Genomic DNA, 24763 nt, shown 5'->3' on the forward strand with positions numbered 1-24763 from the left:
GACAACTTTGCCAAGAGAGATTTTCACAGCTGCTGGGCCAAGACTTAGCAGTAATCCATCCTGATCTGTATTAGTCTTCAGCAGGTGAATTCCTGCCATTGAGCTGCGTGACTTCAAGATTTTATTGGCTGAGCAAAAGGCATTAGTGTTCATTAACATGCTAATATAATCCTTTTACAGGGCAAAATGAGATAAATGTCTTAGAAATACGGCATGGTTTTTTTCCTTCCTTTTTAAGGAATGGTGTCAGTGAGAAGGCACTGGCGGGGAGCTGGGTAGTGTGGCAGAAGCACACGGGAAGGAGTATCATGCTCGGGGACCCACTGACTCCACGGCTATTCTGGAGACCAGTCTCTAGGCCAAAAGGAACATTAATTTGGGACCTGGGGTCTGGAAATAGTGTTTTCATGATGATTGCCACTCATTAATTGTTTAAACTTTTGCTTTATGAGAGATATTCAAAGAACACAGATTTGATTCAATTAATTCTTTCCTAAAAGCTTCCCCATTTCACATATGGGAAAGTCCAGGGATGAAGTCCAAAGTTTTTATGTGACCCACAAAAGTCTCGTGACCTGATCCCTGCTGCCTCCTTAATTTGTCTCCAGTGTCTGTGCTTTCAGTTCTTCCATGCAAATGGCTGGGGTTCAGTTAGATGATTTCTAAAGTTCCTTTCAGGTCTAAAAATCTATGATTCTCAATAATTGCAAAGTTGCCTCAGCTTTTAGATAGGATAAAAGGGAATTTATAAATTTATAAATTCTTGTTTTTAAAATAGATCAGCTTGAATTATCCTGAGGCAAGAATACTTGTTCAAGTATAAGAAATATTCAAGTATAAGAAATGTTCAAGTTTACTTCTGCTTTTTAAGTTTGGCAGAGCCTGACTGTATATTCTACAAAATTCTGGAGAATCAGATTTTCTACTGCAAGCAGATAAGTCATGTTCTCTTTGTTACAATTGTAAAGTATGAGGGCTGGTAATGACTTGGAAATGACTAGTCTTTGCTTTTATAGAGGATGGAATTAATGTCCAGAGAGATGAAATGCCTGTCAGGTCTATAATAGAGCCAAAGACTAGACTAAGCTTCTTCATTCCCACTTCAGTGTTCTTCCACTGTACAAGACTGTTTCATCACGATGGCTTATGCTCACTGTTCCTACAAAGATCCCACGTCTGAGTAAGTGCCTGCAGGGTGTACTGGGAAGAAAATCTCACTCAGCGAGGTTGAGGTCCAAGGCAGACCATAATGAATGAGGATTCTTATCTTTTTCATTCCAGATGAAAAGCCATGAAAGGATTCATTGATTCATTCAGCAGATACTCAGTGAGGGCCAGGCTTTGTTCTAGAACAAGGTCTCTATCCTCTTGAATGTTATATTCCAATAAAAAAGGACAACAGAAATTCCAATAAAAATAGATAGCAGAAATATTAACAAATAGTTTAATAGGGTCCTTTGGGTACTCTGAGATACTGATAAGTAATATGGAAAAACTGGGACTGGGGATGTTACTTTAAATTTATTGACCACAAAAGACTGAGAATTTTATTGATTCATGAATATATGTCTCTCCTTGATTGTACCTCTCTTATCAACTCTGCAATTGCACCATCTTACCAACCCTTATGAGGTTTATTTTTCTATGCCATTTCCCCATTCCCTTCCTCTAAATGCTTTAATATCTTCATATTGGAAAAAATAAGGCATCTTTCTTATATTTGCTGGACAATTAAATTTAGTCACATGGTCTCCTATCCCATAACTGTGTTTCCATTTCCTCTTTCTGTACACACTGCAATCAAATGGAATATTTGGGGTTTCTCAACATTTATATTTTCCTGCCTATGCTGTCTGCACTAGACTTGAATCTCAACAGTACTCCCTCTCATCTTTGAGCATCTTTATTTGACAGAAAACTCTTTTCTGTGGTGGTTCCCTCCAACTTTGTGCAAGTCTGACACTTGAAGCCTACTTCTTCAACATCCACCTCAAACCCTGCTACACCATCAAATTTTCCCTGGTTGTCTTTGCTCTCAGTCATCAATCTTCCCCTGAATACCACTTTTATTTTTGCTTTTTTTTTCACTTAGCATATAAGACCTCATGTTGTTATTTGTGTAATTATGTTCTGGCTTCTTTATTTTGTTATCACTTGCTAGGTTGGTGGAGGAAAGAGGTAGAAAATGATTTATATCACCAAATATAAATTCCCAAATGTGTTCTACATTCCCAGGTGCTCAGAACAAACAAGCTCTGTGTTCCTAAAAAGTTGGTTGCTGCCTATTGAATGCACATTGAATGTGCTTCTATTGTATACTGTGCATCACTTTATAACATCATTTAGGTGTTATTTCTCCAGCTAGAATTTGTTTTTGTTACGTAATGTAGTAATACTTGGGCATGGTGCATGTCCATTACATATTTGTCAAATGAATGAATGATTTAAAAAAGCAACAACTAGATACTTCAGAGTCTGTAATTTGCTCATGTTCATTGTGAATTTAAGGAGGGGATGTGGGAAGCACAGTAGTACCATGGTCCTGAAACCTATTTCACCATGCGATACTCTGTTTTCAAGGAACTGTGAATCTCTTTCGAGTACTGCTCTCTAAAATCCAGGCTGAAAACAGAAGGTGCATAACTGGATGATGATAATGATTATATTACTGTAATGTTTCCTGGATTGTAAGTCCTCTCAAGAGAGGATCTGTGCTTTAACTATCTTCATACTAAATTTTAGAAGGGTTGTTAAAAGCCACATGGTCCAGCAAGGCATCCTTTGCTGGAATCCCGATAGCATGTCCAGCTCATGTGTGAATATTTGGCAGGAAGCTATCTTCCGTGGCAACCCTCCCCAACTTGGTGCAGTGCTCTCTGCTTAGGAGAAAGTTATATGATGTATACTTGATCCCTAGTACTATCCACCTGCGGTTGTAGTTCTAACTCTTAGGGTCATCAATATGACTCAAAATCCAGGAAAGACTTGGACATAGAAACATTCAATAAAGTGTAAAGAATGGAATTGAATTGTGAGAGTTTGAATTGTAAGTTTTTGAATTGGGATTTGGAACTAATGTATACCCTGGACTAAGTCTCAACATGATTTTCCATTGGATTACTTTTTAGTCTTGTCATTTTTGTGCCTGTGAGTATCTGCATATGTAAATGGGAATGACATTTATTTAGCTTTGCAGTTTTAATATATAAATGTGGCTCTTTGGGGAGTTTCTTTTCTGAAGATGGGTCATGAGAAATTTAAAAAGGCAATTGGCGATTAGGCATACAGTGTTGATATGATGTGTGTTGGTATTTTACTACTTTTCCCATCACAATACTGTTTCAGGAAATAGGCGGGACATTTCATATCTCTTGGTCATGAAACCAGTATTTCTATGTGATTCAGATCCTTCAAGTTCCTAAAAGGCTTCACATTGACTAGATTCTTTGTTTTTGCTTTAGGACCCAACTTTGCATTTTCTCTGGCCATACAATAGCTTAAAAGGGAAACCTCTATGAAAAGAAATCAGATAGGGCAATGTCTCCCAACAGTCTGGCCTGTAGACCAACAGCAAACAACCATTAGAGCAAATGCCTTTCAATGAGTAACTGTTGTGCTCTCCCTACCAAAGAAAATTATAAACTTCAGAATATTGGCTGCTGTTGACCTCTTTGCCCTACCTTTTCTTCTCAGACATCGATGAGTGTGCTGAGGGGCGCCATTACTGCCGGGAGAACACCATGTGCGTCAACACGCCGGGCTCCTTCATGTGCGTCTGTCGAACTGGGTATATCAGAATCGATGATTACTCATGTACAGGTAAGTAGTGGCTCCTTATGAAATACAGTCTTTCTGTGTCTTAAATTTACTTTCAAAGGTTTCTAAAAGAAACTCATTTTTGGAGGGGAAGTTTGCCATTAATACTCTCTTACAAGAAAACAAGTCATAAACAATAGCATATGGTTTTGATTTGATAGTTATTGTGAATCTGATGTAAGGAAAGGGATACCTGCTTGTTCTGGATGAGTTGTATGCTCCCTGTTAGGAAGGTAAAGAAAAACTTAAAAACCAAATTAATATTATAATAATTTAAAACCCACACTGTCCTTATGCTTGTATGAATTCTATGGGAAATCTAAGAAACAACTCCTAAAGAGTGGGTTTCCTTTATATGACAACTGATGTTTGAATGGAGGAATAGTAACATAAATAATGTGAAATATTTCAGAAATAGATTCTTGGAGTGCTAGAAAATGGGAATGTTAAAGAAAATTGAGCTTCTTTATACCTCTGGGCAAGGCACTTGAGTAACCATATCACAGAAATTTTGCTTAGGTTTATTTTATGAAATATCATATCAGGACCCTTCAGCACCACCAAGAGTCCTGCTCAGGGATACCCTGAGGGTTAGTAATGTCTTTAAATGGCCCTGGGGTAAGACAACCGATCAAGTTCATATTGTATGGGCTCCTACCTGTGGGATATGAAAGAAAAAAGTGCTGGAAGAATAGCTTGAAGACTATGGAGTTTGAGAAAATGTGGATGTGAAATAAAACGTTCCTTTGGTTTCTTTTATTTTTTTTTAAGTATAAGAAAGATAAAAGTGGCATATTTTAGAAAAACATGTCACTTTTTACTGTGCCTCCAACTTTATAATTTTTGTCAGAGGGATTGTAAATAATATTGAGAGGTTCCTAGGGAAAATAAGCATCTATAATAAAAGTTTTACCTTATGCCTTTGTATTGGTGTGTCTTCTTCTAAGTGTTGTAGTGAACATACTACTTGATAGCCTGTTTATCAGTTACAGCAAATGGAAGGTCCTGCCTCTAAAGTTAAATATAGTATTCACATTAAAAAATGATGGGAAAAAACAATGAGAAATGACTTCTTAATCAATGGAAATAATGAAAGATGTTCTGGGGGAAGAAAATATATAGAATTGCCAGTGGATTTACAAATTCTTGCTTTTTGTGTGTGTGTCAGTTCATCCTAAATGGTTCCACATTATGGGGAAAATTGTGTAGTGTTTCTTTAGACAAAAATTTTTTCAAAGATTCTATTTACTTACTTATAGAGAGAGGAGAAAAGAGGGAGAGAAGGAGAGAAACATCAGTGTGTGGTTGCCTGTCATGCACCCCCTACTAGGGACCTGGCCTGCAACCCAGGCACGTGCCCTGACTGGGAATCCAACCAGCGACCCTTTGGTTCAGTCCACTGAGGCACACCAGTCAGGACTCTTTAGACAAAATTTAATCACACTTAGTGGCAGTGTATCTTGAAGGAGGACTACGGAGAGAGATATCTTTCAATGTAAAGGAATATAAAAGAATGAGTTTTAATAAATACACAGTTTGTTAGAGTGTTGATAATGTCAGTAAGCCTGAATTCCAAGGAAGTGGTTAACAACAATGAAAAAGACTGAGATAAAACCGCTGCCTCCCAGAGAGCGGGATTTCAAGATGTGCTCATTAAAAATAAGAGTGCCAGCAATTTTCAAGGAATCTGCTGATTCTTTGGCATTGAAGACTTAAAAAGCTTTGTACATTTTTGTACTTCTTAGTGATCCTTTTTGTTTTTCTTACATTCTTTAAAAATGTTAGCTACTTTAAGGGAGAGTACATGACACATAATTTGGCCTAGTGTTGAATGAGGAGTGTTTCTCTGGAGCAGGATATTTTCAAGAGGTTCATTTTCATTCTGAGCCTGTCTGTTGGCTGTAAATTCAAGGAACAGTTTAGCTGTCATCCATTACAGAGAATTTCCTGCTTTGGCTTTGCCATTCCCAGAGCATTTTCCTTCCAAATAAAATCCCACAAATTACTGTTTGTTTTTGAGTACTTTCAGAGAATTTTCCCTTCTGATTCCAAAGGACCTAATGATGTAAATTAAGTATCCCTTTGTGAAAATGAGAAGAAAGGCCAAAATTATTTTAAGAAAAGCTGTTCAGGCCATGATTTTTGTGCTTAAGGAACCAGAGCCAAGAATTTCAAGAGCTGACACATGACGGATGGCTTTCCTTCATGATGCACCAGCACTCCCGACTCACACCACTGTTTCTGTGCTTTCCTTGATGAGAGCCTTTCTGGCCCTTACATTTCCTGTCTACTACAAGTAGGTCTACAAATTTGAGAATTTACATTCTTACATAAAAGCTGGGGTTTTTTTTAGGGAATATGAATGGGTTTTATTTTATAGCCCCAGGTCAGATGATCCTTGACAAAACTCTTTAGGTTAGACTACACCAGGTCAGCCCGTATTCAGGATTCCTGCAACAGAAATGGCTGTTTAACTTCTACCACTTTGCATCTTTTTCTCCACACTTTTCTATTAGCATCTGTGCAAATACCTTGAGGAAATGACACTAGTGGAGGTTTGCCTTGTGGCTGAAGGCATCTAGGCTGTGTGTTTTCAAGCTCCCATGAGCCCCAGCAGGACTTCATTTCTCTGATAGAAACTGGGATTTATTGTCTCTGAATTTTAGTAACAGGCACTCACATATTCACAGTAGAAGGCCGCCCAGAATAAATGTCAAGACACCACTGAAGGCCCATTCTTCGATATTCACGGCTGAGCTCTTGGAGTTCTGATTTTGTTTTGCTTCTGTGTTCCTGCCCAGTTTTCCTGTCGGAGAGCCCCTTGTCATGACAACTGACGTGCTCAACCCTGTATCCAGCAGACTCTCCAACTTGCTTACCCCATCTGAAATTAATCATAGACACTCTAATTTGAAGAAGAATCCAAGTGCGATACACTGTGCTTCATAGTCACGAGCTTTGATTAATAAAAGAAGCCTTTTTCACTTTTATAAACCTGTAGCTCTGGAGCAGAAATTATGTATGCTGCAGAATAATTACCTTCCGTAGTTGGTAGCATGGCACAGATTTTTATTTCAGTTTTAGATGATTTGAATTATGTTTTCCTCATGATCATAAAATTTTGGAGATGGGAGAATTCTTAAGAATAGTCTCATCCAAAATCCTTTCACAAATGGGGGGAAACCAAGGCTCAGAGAGACTGATTGCCTTACTCAAGGTCATAATTAGTGAGAACCAGTAAGAAGAAAGAAGATAAGCCTCCTTATTCTTGTCTCTGATATTTGTCATCATTTGTTTAATTTGCAACCCAACAAAAATAAATAAGGGGGAAAGATTTATATTTTATGTGGAAATACATTATACAATTTACAATGTTCATTAATTAAACTGCCTTTCTTAGAGATTGTTTCAGTTCATTAGCTACAACTCCAAGACAAATTATTCCCCTACAGATTTGATAATAATAGTCCTAAATCAGAATCAATAGAATAAATACAAATCACCATTTTCTGGGTCTCTGACTGTATTATATGAGTACAGTTACAATAATGACTCAGTTGTACCATTTGTGCAAATGACGTAGCAGTGTATGTTCTTCTAAACTCATTAATATAGTTTTCCTTCCAGTGAGGGTATATTGTTTTTCTTAATTAAGGCTTCATAATCTCTCTTCTGCTTATATATTTTTTCTGTTCTCATAGAGGAAAGCATGGGTATGCCTGCAAGAAAGGAAAAAGAAGGAGAGGGAGAGAAGGAGGGACAGAGAGAGGACAAGGGAAAGGGGAGAGAAAGAAAGAGGGGAAGAAGGAAAGAAGGGGGGAAAAGACAAAGGGAGGGGATGGAAGAGAAGGAAAGGGTTTGGTTCGCATGAGCCAGGATATTAGAAGCCCACTTTTCAGTATCTCTGTAAAAATAACTTTTATGCGTAACTAGGTTTCTTGTTAACTTATCTGGATGAATGGCTTTCTTGGGTCACTCACATAAACATTCATTAAATTTGGCAAATATGTTTCAGTCTTATTGGGCATGTCTGCTTCCAGTTGGTCTGGTATAATGAACAAAGAATAAAATATCTCTAGAATGAGAGATAAAAATCAATAATTTTGGAATTGTCAAAGGATAAAACAAATTGATTTCAGACCCTCCTGAAATGTCCCTCTGCTCTGATTATTACAGTGAGAAAACAGAGCTCTGATTCTTCCTTGTGTCGGTGAGCGTGTCATCTTCCCACCCTTTCGCAGTTCTTTAGAGTAGGATCAGAAGAAGGGAAAGGCAGACGGGTAGAAGGGATGGAAAAAGTCTTGTCTGGCTTAGGGAGAAAACAGATTCTTTGGGGCAGTGGTTTTTTAACGGGGGATTTCACCTTCCATCTGCCAGAGGACATGTGACAATGTCTGGAGAAATTTGTGTTTGTCACAACTGTGGGGAAAGGGAATTGCTGCTGGCCTCTGGTAGGTAGAGGCCACAGAGATTGCTAAACATCCCATAATATTATTATTATTAGACTAGCGAGCCTCTTGGTAAAATGTCTTAATTTTCTGGGACCATTTTAACTGGAAGCTTTTTTTAAGATTACTTCCCAACTGAGTCATTAATCTGTGTCTAGTACCAGATTGCCCTTCAAAACAGAGAATTATATGACCCAAAAGGTCCATAGTGCCAAGGTTGAGAAATTCAGTTTTAGGTTCATCCAATCAAAATTTTGAGTTATATACTTTCATTTAAACTTTTCCTTGTTTTTCTTCAAGTTTCTTTTAGGCCCCATATCGTGATGGCTTTGCTCACTTCTTACGGTGTCCTTGTATTGGCCTTTGGCCTTTCCCTTATTAAAGACCTGTTCTTGGCTTAACCTGAGGCCACGATTCTTCAGTGGTGAAACTGCAGGCCTCAGCAGAGGCGGCAGAGGGCTTTCCTAGGGCTCTGTAAATGACCTCTCCTGATGCCTGCTCAATGTGCCGTCCGCTGGCCCAGATTGCCACTGTCGTCCAGGGCCTTTTCAGGATGGCTCTGGTCCCTGTCACGCATCAAAGAAGGTTCATAAAGTGTCTACACTAAGCACAAGGAATTCTACTAGATACTGGATATTTGTTGTTAAAGAGCCTCATGTGCTGTTCCCCAAGGAGTTTTACTTCTAAAAGTACTTACCTTTTTATAGTGTTGAATACTCCTGGTGCTTACATTTTATGGTCTTGTTATAGTTACTTGCTCTCTGACATGGTCAATACTGATTTTTTAAAATCACTACCACCATCCTATTTGTCAGGCTTATTTAGACAGAGTCATGAATTTTATGATGATATTGTTCTCTTTTTTACTGTTGGTTTCCCAGCATTTTCAAAAGTCTTGGATACCATTGTCGCACACAAAGGTTACAGGGAAAGATTTACGACTTTGCAACTGATGCCGAGACTTGAAATCGCTGTGACCCGTGTGCACCCTTCCCTCACAGGGCTGCCTCCTGTGTTTCTCTTTCAAGTGTTCTGTCAAGCCCTGTTGGAAAAAGTAATTTGTGTAAAGTGTTTAAAGAGATAATATTTTGGAAAGGCAACAATACATTATTCTTTTTTATTCTATATTCTTCCCAAAAGAATTTCAGCTGAAGCTGGTAATTTATTGTACGGATAGACAACAACTTCATTATCAGGTATTTAGAAATAGCTCTGGATGGATTTATCAAAATTGCAAGCAGAGAACAAGACAGTTGATTCACAATTCACTGCGTGTGCCATGATAATTACTGGTGCATACACGGTAACGTAGGTGAGAATGCTGTGGGCGAGGGCACAGGGGCCAGGGGGCCACAAGCAGCACGGGGCAGAGAGAACGATGATGATAAAGAGATGATAAAGAACAGGAATTGAAAGGAAGCAGATCAGCTTTCACCAAAAAACCCTAAATAAACAAGGTTATTTTAAAGTCGTAAAATGCCTTGGCAGTTTATCTTTAGTAAAATGCCTAGCAAAGGGGAAACCTTTAGTAAATGTTACCTCTGGTAATTGCTATTGTTACTGCTATGATTAGATGAGCTCTCCTCTTGAAGAAGCATCTTATTTCCTGGGGATCCTTTCAACTGGGCCGTTTTCTCTGGTTGTTTTCTAAGTTATCATTTTCGTGAAGTAGATAGCTTTGCTGGAGCAATGGATTCAACATGCCATTGTTTATTCAACTGTATTTATTATGTACTGTGAATAGGGGCTTAAAAAAGAAAAAGAACCCTTGGTGTAATTGAGTAGCACTTTCTCTGGAAGTTAGAGAAAATCCTTCCGTAGGAGGATTTTCCTTAGGACCCAGGAGGCTCCTGTTGTTCTTGGGAACGAATGTGAGATGGAGATTCCCTGGGGGAGATGGATGCAGCCAGGGCCCTACCCTGAACACTGATCTGCTCAGAGCAGAGAATATGAGCTGTGAAGAATTGGTGAGTCTGGTCCATGCTCACGCAGGGCAGATTTTATAAGCCCGGCTGCTGCTGTGTGGGTTTCCTTTCTAAGGAGCCACGGTCAGCAGTCTGACAATCTCACCATCTGGGCCCTAGTTGCCATGGCTATTGGGAAAGACTTTTGCATTTTTATGAACAACCACTCCACATTTTCTTCTCGTGGAGTCAGCATTGCAAAATATGACAAAATTGTGGACTATTTCATGAAACATGATCATCAGACAACTTGAAAATTTAAAATGTGGTCCCTAAAGCTAAAAAATGCCTTACCCATCTCTTTGAGTTCACTATATACTATTACCTAGTATACCTATATTACTATACCTAGTAATATACTATTACTAGGTAGTTATTATTGAGTAATTTGAAAATATAACATGATTACAAAAAGCAAATGAAAATGGCAAGTCCCAGGACTCAAAGAATTTAAGATGAAAAGCTATTTCTTAACAAACATAATCAAGAAAGCATCTTTAGAAGAATGCAGACTGTAGTTACCAGGAAGGGTTAATGTTCAGAGAACCACAGGCCCCGTTTGGAAAACACACAGAGAACAGAAGTGAGGCTTGTCTGTGCAGTTAGTGAGGAGGCCAAGGCAATGTGCTTATCTTTTCTGAAACACATATGTGCATGCATACAATTAGCAGCCAGCTCAAAATGAAGCAGGCTCAAAGGCTCAGGGAGCTGACTTGCCTTTTGAAAGATGAAAGCTTGGAAAGAAGTCTGTGCTATCTGAATCTGTCAGCTCCAATGTAGCGGTTTCCAGGCTTGTCGGAGCCTTTATGCAGCATCGTGGTGCAGCCGCTGTATCCATGTATGACCTCCAGCCAGCCGTGGTTTGATCATCAGAGCAGCCAGTGGAGGTGTCCACACCAGCCTGCCTCTGTGCAAGCCCACCTGAGCACTGCGATGATGGCAGCCACCTCATTAGCCAGCCTCACCTGCTTTGACTTGGTTAGTCAGTAAACCCAAATTCACCTTTGTCTCAAATGTCTGTATTATTTGAGTTTTATTTTGAGATTTTTATATGAAAGGCACAGACTGGAAAACCCACATAGGGGAATAAAAAGATTATGCATGGCAGGAGTGTGATAATAGTGGTGTCTTAGCAACAGACAGGTATGGAGGACAGGATTGTTGAAGCTGAGGTTCAACAGATGGCTTTCATTTCCTTCCTTGGTTGTTGGTTTTGAACTGTTAGCCAGAATGAAAGTTTGACCTTCCTGTGCCTCTTTGTCTGAGTGTCCCATGGAACCGAGTTCATCTTCTGGTTCTGCTGCTGAGCTTACCCTGCAATGGGTGTGTGACTTCCTCATGACATTTCCTGTCTCCGCGCTGTCCTTCCCTGCCCAACCCCCTGGAGTCAGGGAGCATCTACTGTTTGCTGTGTCACATTCAGGCCATGGGTTTGGGCTCTGAGGGTGAGTTTCTTCTCTCAAACCTGGAGCCTTGTCTCTGCCATGTACTTCTGCTGGGGGAGGGAGAGCCACACTGATTGCTGGGATTTCTTCATATAACTTCTGATGCCATATAAGAGGCTTCCTTTTGCTTAAATGAAGTTCTTTTATCACAGGAAATACTATTGTGTTAGTCGTCTACTGCTGCATAACAAATAATTCCAACATTTAGCAGCTTAAAGCAACACACATTTATTGTCTCAGTGTCTGTGGATCAGGAATCTGGGCCTGGAATGGCTGAGTCCCCTCTGCTTCAGGGTCTCTCATAAGGCAGCATTCGGAGTGTCCTCAGAAGCTGGGGAAGGATTTTTTTCCAAGTTTACCAATATTGTTATTGGCAGATTAAATTTCTCATTGGCTGTTGATGTAGGGCCTTTTGAACATGGCAGCTTACTTCATCAAAGCTAGTAAGAGAGAGCACCTGCTAGCAGGATGGAAATCATCATCTTTGGCAACCTAAGCACAGAAGTGACACCCTGTTACCTTCATGTTAGTATATTCGTGATAAGCAAATCTCTAGGTCCAGCCTGTTCTAAAGGGAGGGAGTTGCACACAGGCATGGATATCAGAAGGCAGATATCATTGGGACCATCTTAAATACCACCTACTGCCGACGTTGAATATTATATGCAGTTAACCAGAACTAACCCATTTCAGCTAAGTACCAATGAAGAGCCCAGATTGGAGAATAAGAGTCAAGAGAAAGTATAAAAACCTGTTGTGTAAGAACTGTGCATGAGCAGTTGTGCAAAACTCATGAGATGTCACACATTTGTTTTATTTTCTTTACACCAGAGCTTTGACATAGATGCATGGTAGTGTTATTGTCCAATGGAATAGATGGAGGTCATGGAAATGAAGGACTACAGTGCAATGTGGCACATTCTGTAACTAAGAAATGTGCAGAGAGCTGTTGGGAGCCCGGCAGAGGCAGTGAGTAAGCCGGTTTAAGCCCGAATACGGGCAGGCATCTTTTAAATTGCGGTATTTAAGGATGAACAGACATTCCAGAAGAGAAAGAAGTGAGAGGAGACATTTCAGGAAGAAGGAAGAGTAGGTACAAAAGTACAGGTTGTTTTATAATAGCAAGTTTAGTGTGGCTGGAATTGTAAGAGACAAAGCCAGAAAATTCTATAGAAAATTATAAGACATGCTTCATGGTTTCTGAAACATTTCTCTCAGGCTGTGCTTGTTCTAATTGTGCTTGTTCACTTTGAAGTGACAATGCTTTATTTTGTTTTTTTTTTGTTTTATGTTATTTTTCTTTTGTGCTAGAACGTTGTTTATTAAATAGATGTGTCTAACAATGATGACATTGAATGAATCGAGGTGGTATGTTCTTTCATTTCAAAGAGAAATGAAATGCGCTGTCATTATTCTTAGAACTCCATGAGAGCAAATTTTCATTGTGGCCTAATGAGAATTGATTTGAGAACTTTTTTAGAATGAAATTATAACCATTAAATTACTACCTGAGGCATTTTTATACAATAGATTTGCATATACATGCTCATTAAATGTTATGAAATGCAACAACAACAAGCAACTACAACAAGGTAGGAAATAGCTAAGAGGTCCATGGAGCCACTTTCCAAATCCAATTAGAATCTTCTCCCTGGCTCCCTCTTCTCCAAGCACATTTGTGGCATTTTAGCTTATGGGCCCTAGCTTATTCAGGCTTTTTGGATTTAAGTCCTTATTCTGCTATCTGTTAGCTGTTATCTTGAGCAATTTTCCTAACTTGTTAGCCTCGGTTTCTTCCCTTTTAAAATGGAATGAATGATACTGCATACCTTATCCGTGGTTTTAGAATTGAATGAGAGGCAGCAGGCAGAGTGATCAGCATGACAATTGGAACATAAGCACTTGAAAGAAATAGTTGTTACTATTGTTCCCATTTGTGACAAACAGAATGAAGGCCCTCCAAAGAGGCCCACATCTTAACTCCTGAACCCAGGAATGTGTTACCTTACACGGCAAATCTGGTTAGGGTTAAGGATGTTGAGATGAAGATACTATCCTCATTTTCCCAAATGGGCTCATCTAATCACATGAATCAAAAAGAGAACTTGCCTGACTTTTGTCAGAGGGAGGTGTGACTGTGGAAGAATGGTCAGACAGGCAACATTAGTGAAACAGCCTCTGGAAGCTGGAAAGGACAAGAAAACAGCCTGCAGAAAGGAATGCAGCCCTGTGCCCATCACGATTTTAGGCTGGTAGACCCATGTTGGACCTCTGGCCTTTAGAACTATAAGGTAATGAATTTATGTTGTTTCAAACCACTGAGTTTATAGTAGTGATTTTCAACCTTTTGCATCTCATGGTACACATAAACTAACTACTAAAATTCTTTGACACACCAAAAATATTTTGGGGGCTGATCTGGCAATAGAAAAAATAATTTCAATTGGTTTACAAAAAGAAAATAGTAGTAATTACCTACCCTTTTTGCTTCAAAGTGCTTTTAAAAAAATCGCATGCCCATACTTATACATAAGATATCTGGTATCAAGAATTAACCAATCAGGCACAACCTTATTATGTGATGTGACCAGTAAAATGCATCTCTACTATATGACCTATGTATTTATGGTTCAAGACAGGGCATTCACACCAGATAACTGTTGTTGTGTTGGCTGTTGTTATTTTTTTTATTCGACAATTAAGGGGAAAGAGGTCAAAGCCCCTGACTAGTCAAGTATTGAATGTTTTAAAAATTCTTGCAGCACACAAGTTGAAAATCATTGGTTTAGAGTAATAGAATACTTATGGTAATAGAAAACTAATACACTATTGTTATTAGCTAACATTGTTGAATTGTCTAAAACTATATTTAAAAAGAAATGATTCCCAGTTCTCATCTGTTTTCTAATTGTTAGAAGCAACAAAACCATTTCTAATAATTCTGGAGCAAGTCTGTTGTTCATAGGGAGAGTTACAGAGACAGTGTGTTCAGGAGTGGGTGGTCCATACTAATGCCTCACTTTAGTCATTGAGTTGCTTTTTTAATATTTGGTTTTAGTATAAATTTAACATTTTCTAGTCTGCTTCTGGTAAAACCAAAAAGCACACGGTCAACATGGAAATAGAGTATATATACATTTACCCAAAACATAGTAAGTCAGATATTTGTATAGTATATATCTCTTGTGCATTCTTTTTAAAGACTCTGAAATTAATAACATGATGGAGGTTGGCAGACAGTAATTTTGAAAGCACTATTAAAAAGTTAATTTGTAGACGTAGGTGAGTTATTGGGAATTGCTGTTGCCCTAGATCTTGGAATGGAATGCAGGTTGTTTAGAACAATCTTTTAATTCAGGAAGGCTCCTTGCCAGCAAAGACTGTATCCATGTCACAAATTAGTGGCCTGTAAACCATAATTGCCTCTTGGTGGTGATCTATTTGGCTTCTGGGGCGTTATAATCCCACATTTAAGTAGTCAAAAGATTTCGCTGTGAAAACCTGGATTTCTCCATTACTTTTGGGTCTCCATTGCCACACCCCAGCCATCAAATGCAGGTGATAGCTGCAGCTCTCTTAGAACCAGAGGGCTTCTCCAGGTCTCAGGTTCTCATCTCCCAGTTCCTGATACTCAGCAGTTCCAGGAAGAAAACGCTGAACACCAGAATCTGTATAGCTAGTCAGCCTCACCCCTGTACTTTATCTGACCCGTGACTTGGAGTATTTTTAGTTTGTAACTATGATTTATAGTATTAAAGTGATCATAAATATGGTCATCTTAAACCATGGAGATGTTAGTATAGAAATAATATCAAAGGTTGGGTTTCTTTATGAGTCACGTCCCTACTAAATTCATAACTCACATTGACATAAACCCCAGAAGAACCGTCAGACACTTCAATAAATTTTGAATTCATCTGTATCAGTTTTCCTTGTGAAATTAAATTACAATAACCTTAAACAGTAAAGTCACAAGCAGAATATATAGACTCTTATAATATAGTGTCAGATAGTTGGACAATTTTAAAAACTCCTAAAATTTTAGATCATTGCAAAGTTTATAGCAGAGGGAATCGTTTAGACCGACATAAAATTTGCTGATAAACTAGGAAGGGTCCATGGAAGTGAAATTACTGAATACTGGATGCTGTTTTGTTTATTAGTGGCCAGTCTCTTCTTTGATAGAGTAATATTTTTCAAAAGGAGAGAGCAGTAAAAGGCTTATAGGAAAATGACAAGATATTACATAGCCTGTAATCATCAAGGGAGTATAATGCCTAGATATAGGATTTCACTGAGTTAATCAGTGAAACAGGGTGTGTTACTGTTTGCAAGTCCTTAGCATGAGGAGTTGGTCCTGGGGCTGTAGGTTTTAGCTTAGATGATATTATTGGTGCATTTGATTTTATTTGGCATCACTTTGCACACATACAATTAGTGATATTACTTCTCCTTTCACAGTAAAATTTGTTATGAATAGGAGTTTCTTTTGCTTATTCCTTATTTTGCAGTATTACAAAAAAAAAACAAAACAAACTTTGATGTTATGTTTTAAAATGTTTTCCTCAGGTGTAATGAGCTTTCCACAATAGTCATCTGTTTTGCTACATATGTTGTATATGTAAATTTTATATGCCGAGAGATGAAATCTTATATATTGCAAATGTTGGGTAGAGTACAGAGGATCTGGTTAGAATCCTGAGTGGTAAGTGATGTCAACAGGATGAAGGAATAGGGGGTTCCAGCCCCCAGACCCACTTTGATACACCAATTTTGACAACCACCCACAAATGAGAGTACCTCCGTCGGAGCCCAAGAGTGCACCCGGGAGGTTGCAGATCCCCAGTCAAGCAAAAACTCTGAGAATAGATGCATTGAAGAGGGTAAGAAAAACAGTTTCACCTTCCAGTGTCACCCCTCCTCCAAGGTGGCACAGCTCAGTGCTTAGGGAGACCCCCTCAGCCTACCAATGCTCCCATGAGGGAAAGTGAGAGTGAAGGTGTAGGGTTTTTTTATGCCACTAAAGTAAGTGGTTATCAACTTAAAACAGACTGTTATGGTTTATGTAAGCCACATAGTGATCACAAAAAAACCCTGTTCTATATAAATAAAAGAGAAAGAAAAAAGGAATCAAACATACCATTACCAAAGAAAACAAAGAAGTCATCGCATCACAAAGAAGGCAAGAAAGGAAGAATTACAAAACAAACAGTGAGAAAATTAACAAAATGGCCATTTTAAGTCCTTACCTCTCAATTTCTTTCCTGTTGGGTATTGTGTAGGTGCAGAGCAAGCTGTTCATTCTCTTCGCACAGCCCTGTGGTGCCTTTGGATGCAGGAGTTTGCTTTTAATGATTTTTGAGAAACTAAATTCTTCAATCAAAAGACTTAGAGTGGATAATAAAAACTCATACAAATACAGGCTGCCTATAGGTGACTCACTTCAGCTTTAAGGACACACATGGGCTGAGAGTAAAGGGATTGGAAAAAGATGTTTTATATCAATGAGAACCAAAATAGAGCAAGGGTGGCTATATTTATATGAGACAAAATAGACTTTAAGTCAAAAGCTCTCACAAGCGACAAAAAAATCATTACATAATGATAAAGGAGTGAATTCCTGAAGAGAATATAACAAGTGTGACTATATACACATCCAACATCAGAGCACCTAAATATATAAAGTAATTATTAACAAAACTGAAGGGATAAATATATAGCAACACAATAATAGTAGGGAACTTCAATACCACACCTTGAACAATGGACAGACAATCCAGTCAGAAAATCGACAAGGAAACAGCTGACTTGAACAACACTATAGATCAAAGAGACCATATGAGCTGAACAGGCTGACACTGGCTGCTGATGGCAGGTGGTCTCCGGGGTCATGCAGCAGAGTGACAGTCACTCTGGAACAGCTGTGGGAAGGTTCTCCAGGACCATCACTGAGGAGAAGACACACCATGGCGTGGCAAAACAGCATGCCACAACCCAGAGAAAGGCCTTGATGGGGGAAGATGATTTTTAAATACAGATGGTTAAGTTGATTCTTAAATACAAAGTCAGGTTGATTATTGATTAACAGGGTCAATCCCAAATGGAAGAGAGCTTTCCCACTCTGTGTGGTCCTAAATGAATTCCAGCAGGAGGCATGTAAGGGATGAAATGATGCCAGAGCAGGGCTTTGTCAAGTGACCTGGTCCCAAAGGTTCATCTAACTCCCATTTATGGAATCCAAAGGATTGGCAAAACGTTTGTTCTTCTGAGTGGAGAAAACTCCATGCCCCTTCTAAGGTCTCTGACAGTAAAAGCAAATGGGCTGTCTGAGATCCACAGTTACATGCAGGTAATCCCAATAGCTGCAATGCAATCTGTCCATATGAAGCTTTCACTGGATTGCCCTTTTAAAAAATCAGAGCCTGTTTTACTATTAAATACTGCTCCATTCATCATTTTTCTTTTTGCACATTCCAGAGTTGTTACCAACCTGCCTTCACTGTTGTCTGGGCTATGTCCTTAGAGTTTGATAACGGGTTCCTGTGGGGGTAGAATTCATTGGAATAATTATCTTTGAAAATAGATAGTAGTCATATAGTCAGGTAGTCATATCTTGACATATGTTTGTTGCCCCATATTGAGAACTTTTTGTCAATCCTCTGCCCAGATCTTCCTTCTCCATCTGACCTCTGGTTCTTCCTCCCTTGTGTTTCCTACTCTAAAAGTAAGGATTCTCTACTGCTTTATCCAGACTTGCTTCCTTATCTTGTAACTATCTCTTCTGTGTGTGTATGTGTGTGTATGTGTGTGTGTGTGTGTGTGTGTCTGCTCCTTCTTGCCTCATTATTTATGACTTCAACTTTGTCAATAGCTTTATCATCCTGTCCAGTGTAGTCATTTCCCTGGAAACTTCAGACTTCCCATTGCTCACAGAATAGCACTCACACAGCTTAGTAGAGCAGTCTGTCTTTCTAAGTTTATGTCCAACTTCATTTACAAATCACAGTCTTCTAATGCTTTGCAAAACTATTATAGTAGAACTACAGTGTAATGCAAAGCTTGGTGATATTTCACACTGTAATACAAATATACAGTAATTGACTCCAGCTGCCACTCTCAAACTGGGGGAACAAAAGGTCTTAGCTTTTTGAGGGGCTTGGGAGAAAGGGAAGTAGGCAGTAAGTGAATCTTGATCATCTGAGACTTTAGTAGTTCAATTCAACGCATATTTACCTTTGCAAGGATTTGACAGAGAGCAAGCCCTGAAGCCTTCTAGTGGAAGAAGACTTCAGTGTCCCCATCGTGTGCCTATCTCAAAATCTCACTTTGCTTTCTGCCACACAGTAGGGTTACATCCAAACATAGTGACTGTGCAGCTGACCCTCCTGCTCCCTTCAAGTTCCTCAAGAAAACTGAACAGCTCTATTGTCTAAAACCAGGAGCAGCAGCTCCTGCCACTCCCCTTCAAACCACACAATGCACCGCACAAGAACTGGACAACCAACTGAAACTAATATTTCTCCTTAACCTCGTAACATTGCCACCTTTATTTTACTCAAATGGAATTTTAGACCCTCCATTATCCCATTATGGCAGGTTTTATTGTAGTGTTTTCTGAGAATATCTTTCCTGAGGTGGTTCTTAATTGGCTCAGACAACTTTCTTTATCTTTTTCTTTACTTGAAATGTTACTGACCTTCTTTGGCTCAGTAAACATGGTGTCACCTGTATAAAGTTATTTTGAGTCTTCTTATTAAAAAGTGTGAGTTAATTTAGCAGTTAATGGCATGAAGCTCAAGTGGATTTAGTGTTCACCATCCTAGTCTCAGTATAACATTCTCAAGATTCATCTGTGTTTCTATAGCTCCTAATTAATTCTGTTTGGTTTTGTATTAATAGTTAATTGTTTACTCATTTGTCTTCCCTGTTAAATTGTATGTTATTTTAAGAGGATTTATGTCATTTTCCTTTTCACTCAGGGAGTAAAATGTGAATTTTAGAAATATTTCTTTAATTATAATTATTTGAAGTAGGTATCCTATCTCTATTAGAATGAGAGCAATCAAGTGATTCCCTAAGGCATTCACACGATCAATGCATTTTTTGTGGTTTCCATGGTTTTATCAACAGAATTTAAGAATAGGTCTTAGAGCTACACAATGTTTATATGGAATGTATAGCTATTATCTTGCAAATATTTCTCATGTGTTAGATATTTAATTAACATAACCCCATGATACAGATGTCCCTGCTATGCAGATGAGAAACCTACGTTTAAGGGAGACTGAGTAACTTGCTGAAGTTCTCAGTAAAAGTGGAGAAACACTTTTCAAATAAGAAGAGGAAATAATATTGGACTAATCTCTTCTTCCATCATTTTAAGGAAAGAACAGGATAGTTATGTGAGCAAAATATGTAGTTGTGACCCTAGACTATCTCCAAGTCTCACCATCCTCAAGTTCATGTCCATTAGGTTATATATCATTATCAGGTAGAACTGTGGGGGACCCTGCTACCTACTGCTTGGCCTTTCCCTCCATGCTTAGGTTTCCTAGTAGCCTAAGTATTTGGTGAGCTATTTTTAAAATTTTCCAGAATCTGTGTGTCTTTATGTGTGCAATAAAAACAGGTGACCAAAATGAATTCACATATTTATCAATAGGAACCCCACTAAAATTCAGGGGAAAACAAACACATATCTTTAAAAGCTTGAAATTGGTGAATTTAAATACACTATATTTACATGAAACCCTAATTTTGCTATTTGCATATTGCTGTATGTATCATATTTTTCCCTAATATAGATGTAGTAGATACACCCAGTAAAATAAATACATTAAAGCTCCCAAAAGGAGGAAGGAAATTAAAATCTCCCAGTATCCCATTTCCTAGAGATATTGTTGTTAATATTTCAGAAATAGTTTTTTACTCTTTCAGCTATGTGTGCAATGCATGTGTACCTTTTAAAATTAAATTGGAATTATTCTATAACACTTTTTTAATCTTTTAAGATGACCAATTTAGTATGAATATTTTCTCATATCAGTAGCATTTCTACAACATAATTTATCATAGTGGTATAACATTCTATGAAATAGATAAACTCTGTTTAGCCAGTCCTAAAAACTTGACATTTTAAGTTTTTACCAGAATTTCACTTTTACAGATATGTGGTACAGGAATTTTTGTAAGCCTTGCTGATAATTTCCTTAGTTAGGCTACATTTCTATAAAGATAATTATTAAACCTCAGTTCTGTGCATTTTAATACTTCAGATATATATTATCAAATTGTCCTCTGAGACTTCATATCAATTTCCGTTCCCACCAGCAGTATATGAGAAGGCTTGTTGTCTGAGCTCTCAAATGGGCTGGTACCTTTTCCTTTTTTATTTGTCAATTCTATAGGTTTAAAAAATATATAATTTAATATATAAAGATATATAAAATATAATATAAATTATATATTATATTGGTATTGTCAATTATATATATACATATATATATATACATATATATATATATATCTTGGTATTGTCAATGTCTTTTATTACCAGTAGATATGAGCATTGCTTTATTACATGTATATTGGCTTTTCTCCCTTTAGTGAGTTGTATGGTCATATCCTTTTGGCTGTTTATGTTTTTCTTATTGATTTCTAATGAATTTTATAGGCGGGTAGCATAATTATCAGGTCACAAATTATCTGGAAACTTGCCTAGATGACAAACTACCATCGTATTCTACCTGCCCATACCCATCCCTGAGGATTCATAAATTGAGCTGCAGGAAAGTGCAATAGTGACCTCATTGACCAACCTATTCTAGCTTCACAAAAACCTGTGAATTAGGCAAGGAAGGTAGTATTATTTCCATTTCACAGAGGTGAAAATTTTGACTCTCAAAATTAAGAAACTGGTAGAAGACTTTACAAATTTTAAATTATTAGGCCCCTAAGTAGCTTTTCAGATGCCAAATCTTAAAATCATTCTGTTATATCACCTTACCTGTGTTTATGATTTCCTTCTTTTTCTTTTTCTCCTCATTGTAATTTATTTATCCTTACTACTTTTTAAAACAACATACCAACACTAATGGGCATTTTAAATAGTATAGTTTTAGGTTGCCCCTCAAGTCAGAGGAGATAAGCTTTATGCTAGACACATAATTAAAATGCCAAAGTTTAAATACAAAGAGAGAACCTTAAAAGCAGCAAGGGAAAAGCAGTTGGTTACCTACAAGGGAGCTCCCATTAGACTGTAAGCTGATTTCTCAAAAGGAACTTTGCAAAAAGGGATTAGCAGTAAATATTCAAGGTGATGAAAAGCAAGGACCTATAACCAAGATCACCCTACCCAGCAAAGCTATCATTTAGAATCAAAGGACAGATAAAGAGCTTCCCAGACAAGAAAAAGCTAAAGGAGTTCATCACCACCAAAACAGTATTATATGAAATACTAAAGTGTCTTCTTTAAGAAGACTATCAAAAATAAGAATAATAACATTGCAATAAATATATATACACCAACAAATGAATCTAAAAAACAAAATAAAATAAATAAGCAGAACAGAAACAGAATCATAGATACAGAGAACATTTTGATAGCTGCAGTTGGAGAGGGTTTAGGGGGATGGGTGAAGAGGAGGGGGGAGTAAGAAGTACAAACAGGTGGTTATAGTATAGCCATGGGGGTATAAAGTACAGCACAGGAACAGAGTAGCCAAAGAACATACATGCATGACCCATGGACATGAACAATGATGGGGGGGTTGCCTGAGGGTGTGGGGAGGCTGGATGGAGGAGGATAGAGGGGGAAAACTGGGGCAACTGTTGTAGCATAAACAATGGAATATAATTGAAAAAAAGAAGTATTTGGAGACAGAAACATTCCTGAACAGAAAAGCATTCACCTTATTGCTTATGCTTTATTGCAGAGTTCCTGTTTGATAGACAATATGTTGCAGTAAATTATCTACCTTGTTCCTTAGATATTCCTAAATGAATAATATGTTAACTATATTATAACAAACAAAATATAATCTGGAATATCATTCAGTCTAATAATGCTTGTTGCTAGGCAACCACATTCTCAAAATAGTGTCTGGAGTGTGCAATGTCAGTATAAGAGATCCAAACAATATAGGACATAAAAATTGATTAGACCTGTACTGATTTTACAAATTCTGAGTTGCTAATATGGTTTTTCAAAGCTAGAAAAAAATTAAGTGCTCAATTTAAAGCTTTTGGAAATTCATGGAGGCAGAATAACTAATTATTCATAGAAACAAACAGATCAGTGTTCAAATCCCAGCTCTAATTCAATTGCTGAATGACAATGAGAAAAGTATTTACCTTTTCACCCTTAGTTTTCTCATTATTATTATTATTATTACAATTGGGATGAAAGCATCTACCTTGTGGGGTTGTGAAGACTCAGTGAAAAGCACTTTACATAATGTCATAGTAAGTGTCCAATAAATTAAAATTATGGTGATCATGATGATGGTAGCTTGAAAGGTCATGAAAGTAATTTTTTAATCCTTTCATATTTGTTAAGCAATTAACATATTTATTGAGCATTAGCCTTGAGTAATAAGCCATACAAATAAGTCCTTGCCTTCAAAGAATTTACAATTTCATTTGGGAGGCAGCTATACACTAGAGAAGAGATAATGACTGCCAGGCGCATCCAATGCCCTGAACTGGCATAAAGGGCATTGTGTCTGAGGGACTGAAAAGAGGTCTTGTGTTTGTAGCATAGTAAGCAAGGAGGAGCGTGGCGTGAGGTAAGACTGAAGGGATAGGATAGGGAGAGATCGTGCAGCATCTTACCCATAGAAGGTGTTTGGATTTTAGTCCCAGTGTCATAGTAAACCATTGGAGTATATTAAGCAAAGAAAAGATGTGATCTGATTCATGTTTTAAAGATATTCCTGTAAGTACTATTTGGAGAATGATTTGGTCAGAGGTAAGAGTGGAATTGGAAGGACCAGTTAGGAGGATCTTTGAGGCAATAGATGACAGTGACCCAGACTATGGGGAAAGCTGTGGAAGTGCAGAAAAGTGGACAGATTCCAAACACAAAGAGGGAGAACTACTGGGACTTGTGATCTATGGGTTGTACAGAACGAGGAAAAGGGAAAGGTCAAACATCACTCACATTTCTAGATTGGGCAGCTGGGTGTATAGTAAGTGAAGAATGAGTTAAATGTCATAATTAGCAGGGGAAGGGAATGCTTTCTATGAAAGGGAATTGTAGTAAAGGAGCTTGAGGTTTTCTGAGGAAACAGCAAGTGGCCCAGTTCAGCTCAGGATGGTGTGTGTGTGTGTGTGTGAGACTGTCAGGGATGGGATGGGATGAGAGGGTGAGATAGTCTGGAAAGGGATTAGTTTGCATGGGTTCATGAATGTCATGCAAGTAAATGTAGGTGACTGCATGTAGTTTATCCATTTACATCATTATTTACAGCCATATCTCCTGTCTGTGGGCTTTATCTTCTACTTTTCCCTCTAGGCAGGCTTAACATTTATAGAGCGTGATAAGATAGAGAAAGAACATGAAGAACAAGCTGTGCTGTCCAGTAGGGCAGCCACTGGCCACATGTGGCTATCTAGCACTTGAAATGTGGCTTGACTGAATTGAGATGTCGTCAAGGGTAAAATGCACACCCACATTTGAAAGACTCAGTATGAAGAAAAGGGATTTTAAATGTCTCAATAATTCTTACATTGATTATATGATGAAATAATATTTTGGATAGATTGGGCTGAATAAGATATATTATTAAAATTAATTGCATTAAGAAATTTAATGGAGCTATTAGAAAAATTAAATTATGCATGTGTTCACACTGTATTTCTGTTGGACGGTGCTGTTCTACCTGCTCCTAGCTCATGCCCACTTACCTGGCCACTAAAGAATGAGCTTCCATTTTGCCAGGCTATGGTTTCTTAATAGTAGTGTTCCTGATGAGTAGAGCAAGTGAGGTAGAGCGGATGAATCATTCCAAGATGATTAACCAGGGTCCCTGCGTGAACTAGAGGTCAGCTTTACACAAAGAAGATTTGTTGATACTTTATAACTTAATAT

The 24763-nt window shown here is 38.0% G+C and overlaps 1 protein-coding gene across 3 annotated transcripts in view; it reads left to right on the forward strand.

Moving 5' to 3' along the window:
- Nucleotides 1–24763, forward strand: part of NELL2 (neural EGFL like 2) — a 283751-nt gene that overhangs the window by 131099 nt on the left and 127889 nt on the right. For all 3 annotated transcript variants that reach the window (XM_045830028.1, XM_045830029.1, XM_045830027.1), the window contains exon 14: nt 3694–3819. In XM_045830028.1, coding sequence (XP_045685984.1) covers nt 3694–3819 — 126 coding nt within the window. The remainder of the gene's footprint in view (nt 1–3693; nt 3820–24763) is intronic.

Source organism: Phyllostomus hastatus, unplaced genomic scaffold (genome assembly GCF_019186645.2).
Source record: "Phyllostomus hastatus isolate PE091 unplaced genomic scaffold, TTU_PhHast_1.1 phas_scaffold_93, whole genome shotgun sequence".
Classification (NCBI taxonomy): domain Eukaryota; kingdom Metazoa; phylum Chordata; class Mammalia; order Chiroptera; family Phyllostomidae; genus Phyllostomus; species Phyllostomus hastatus.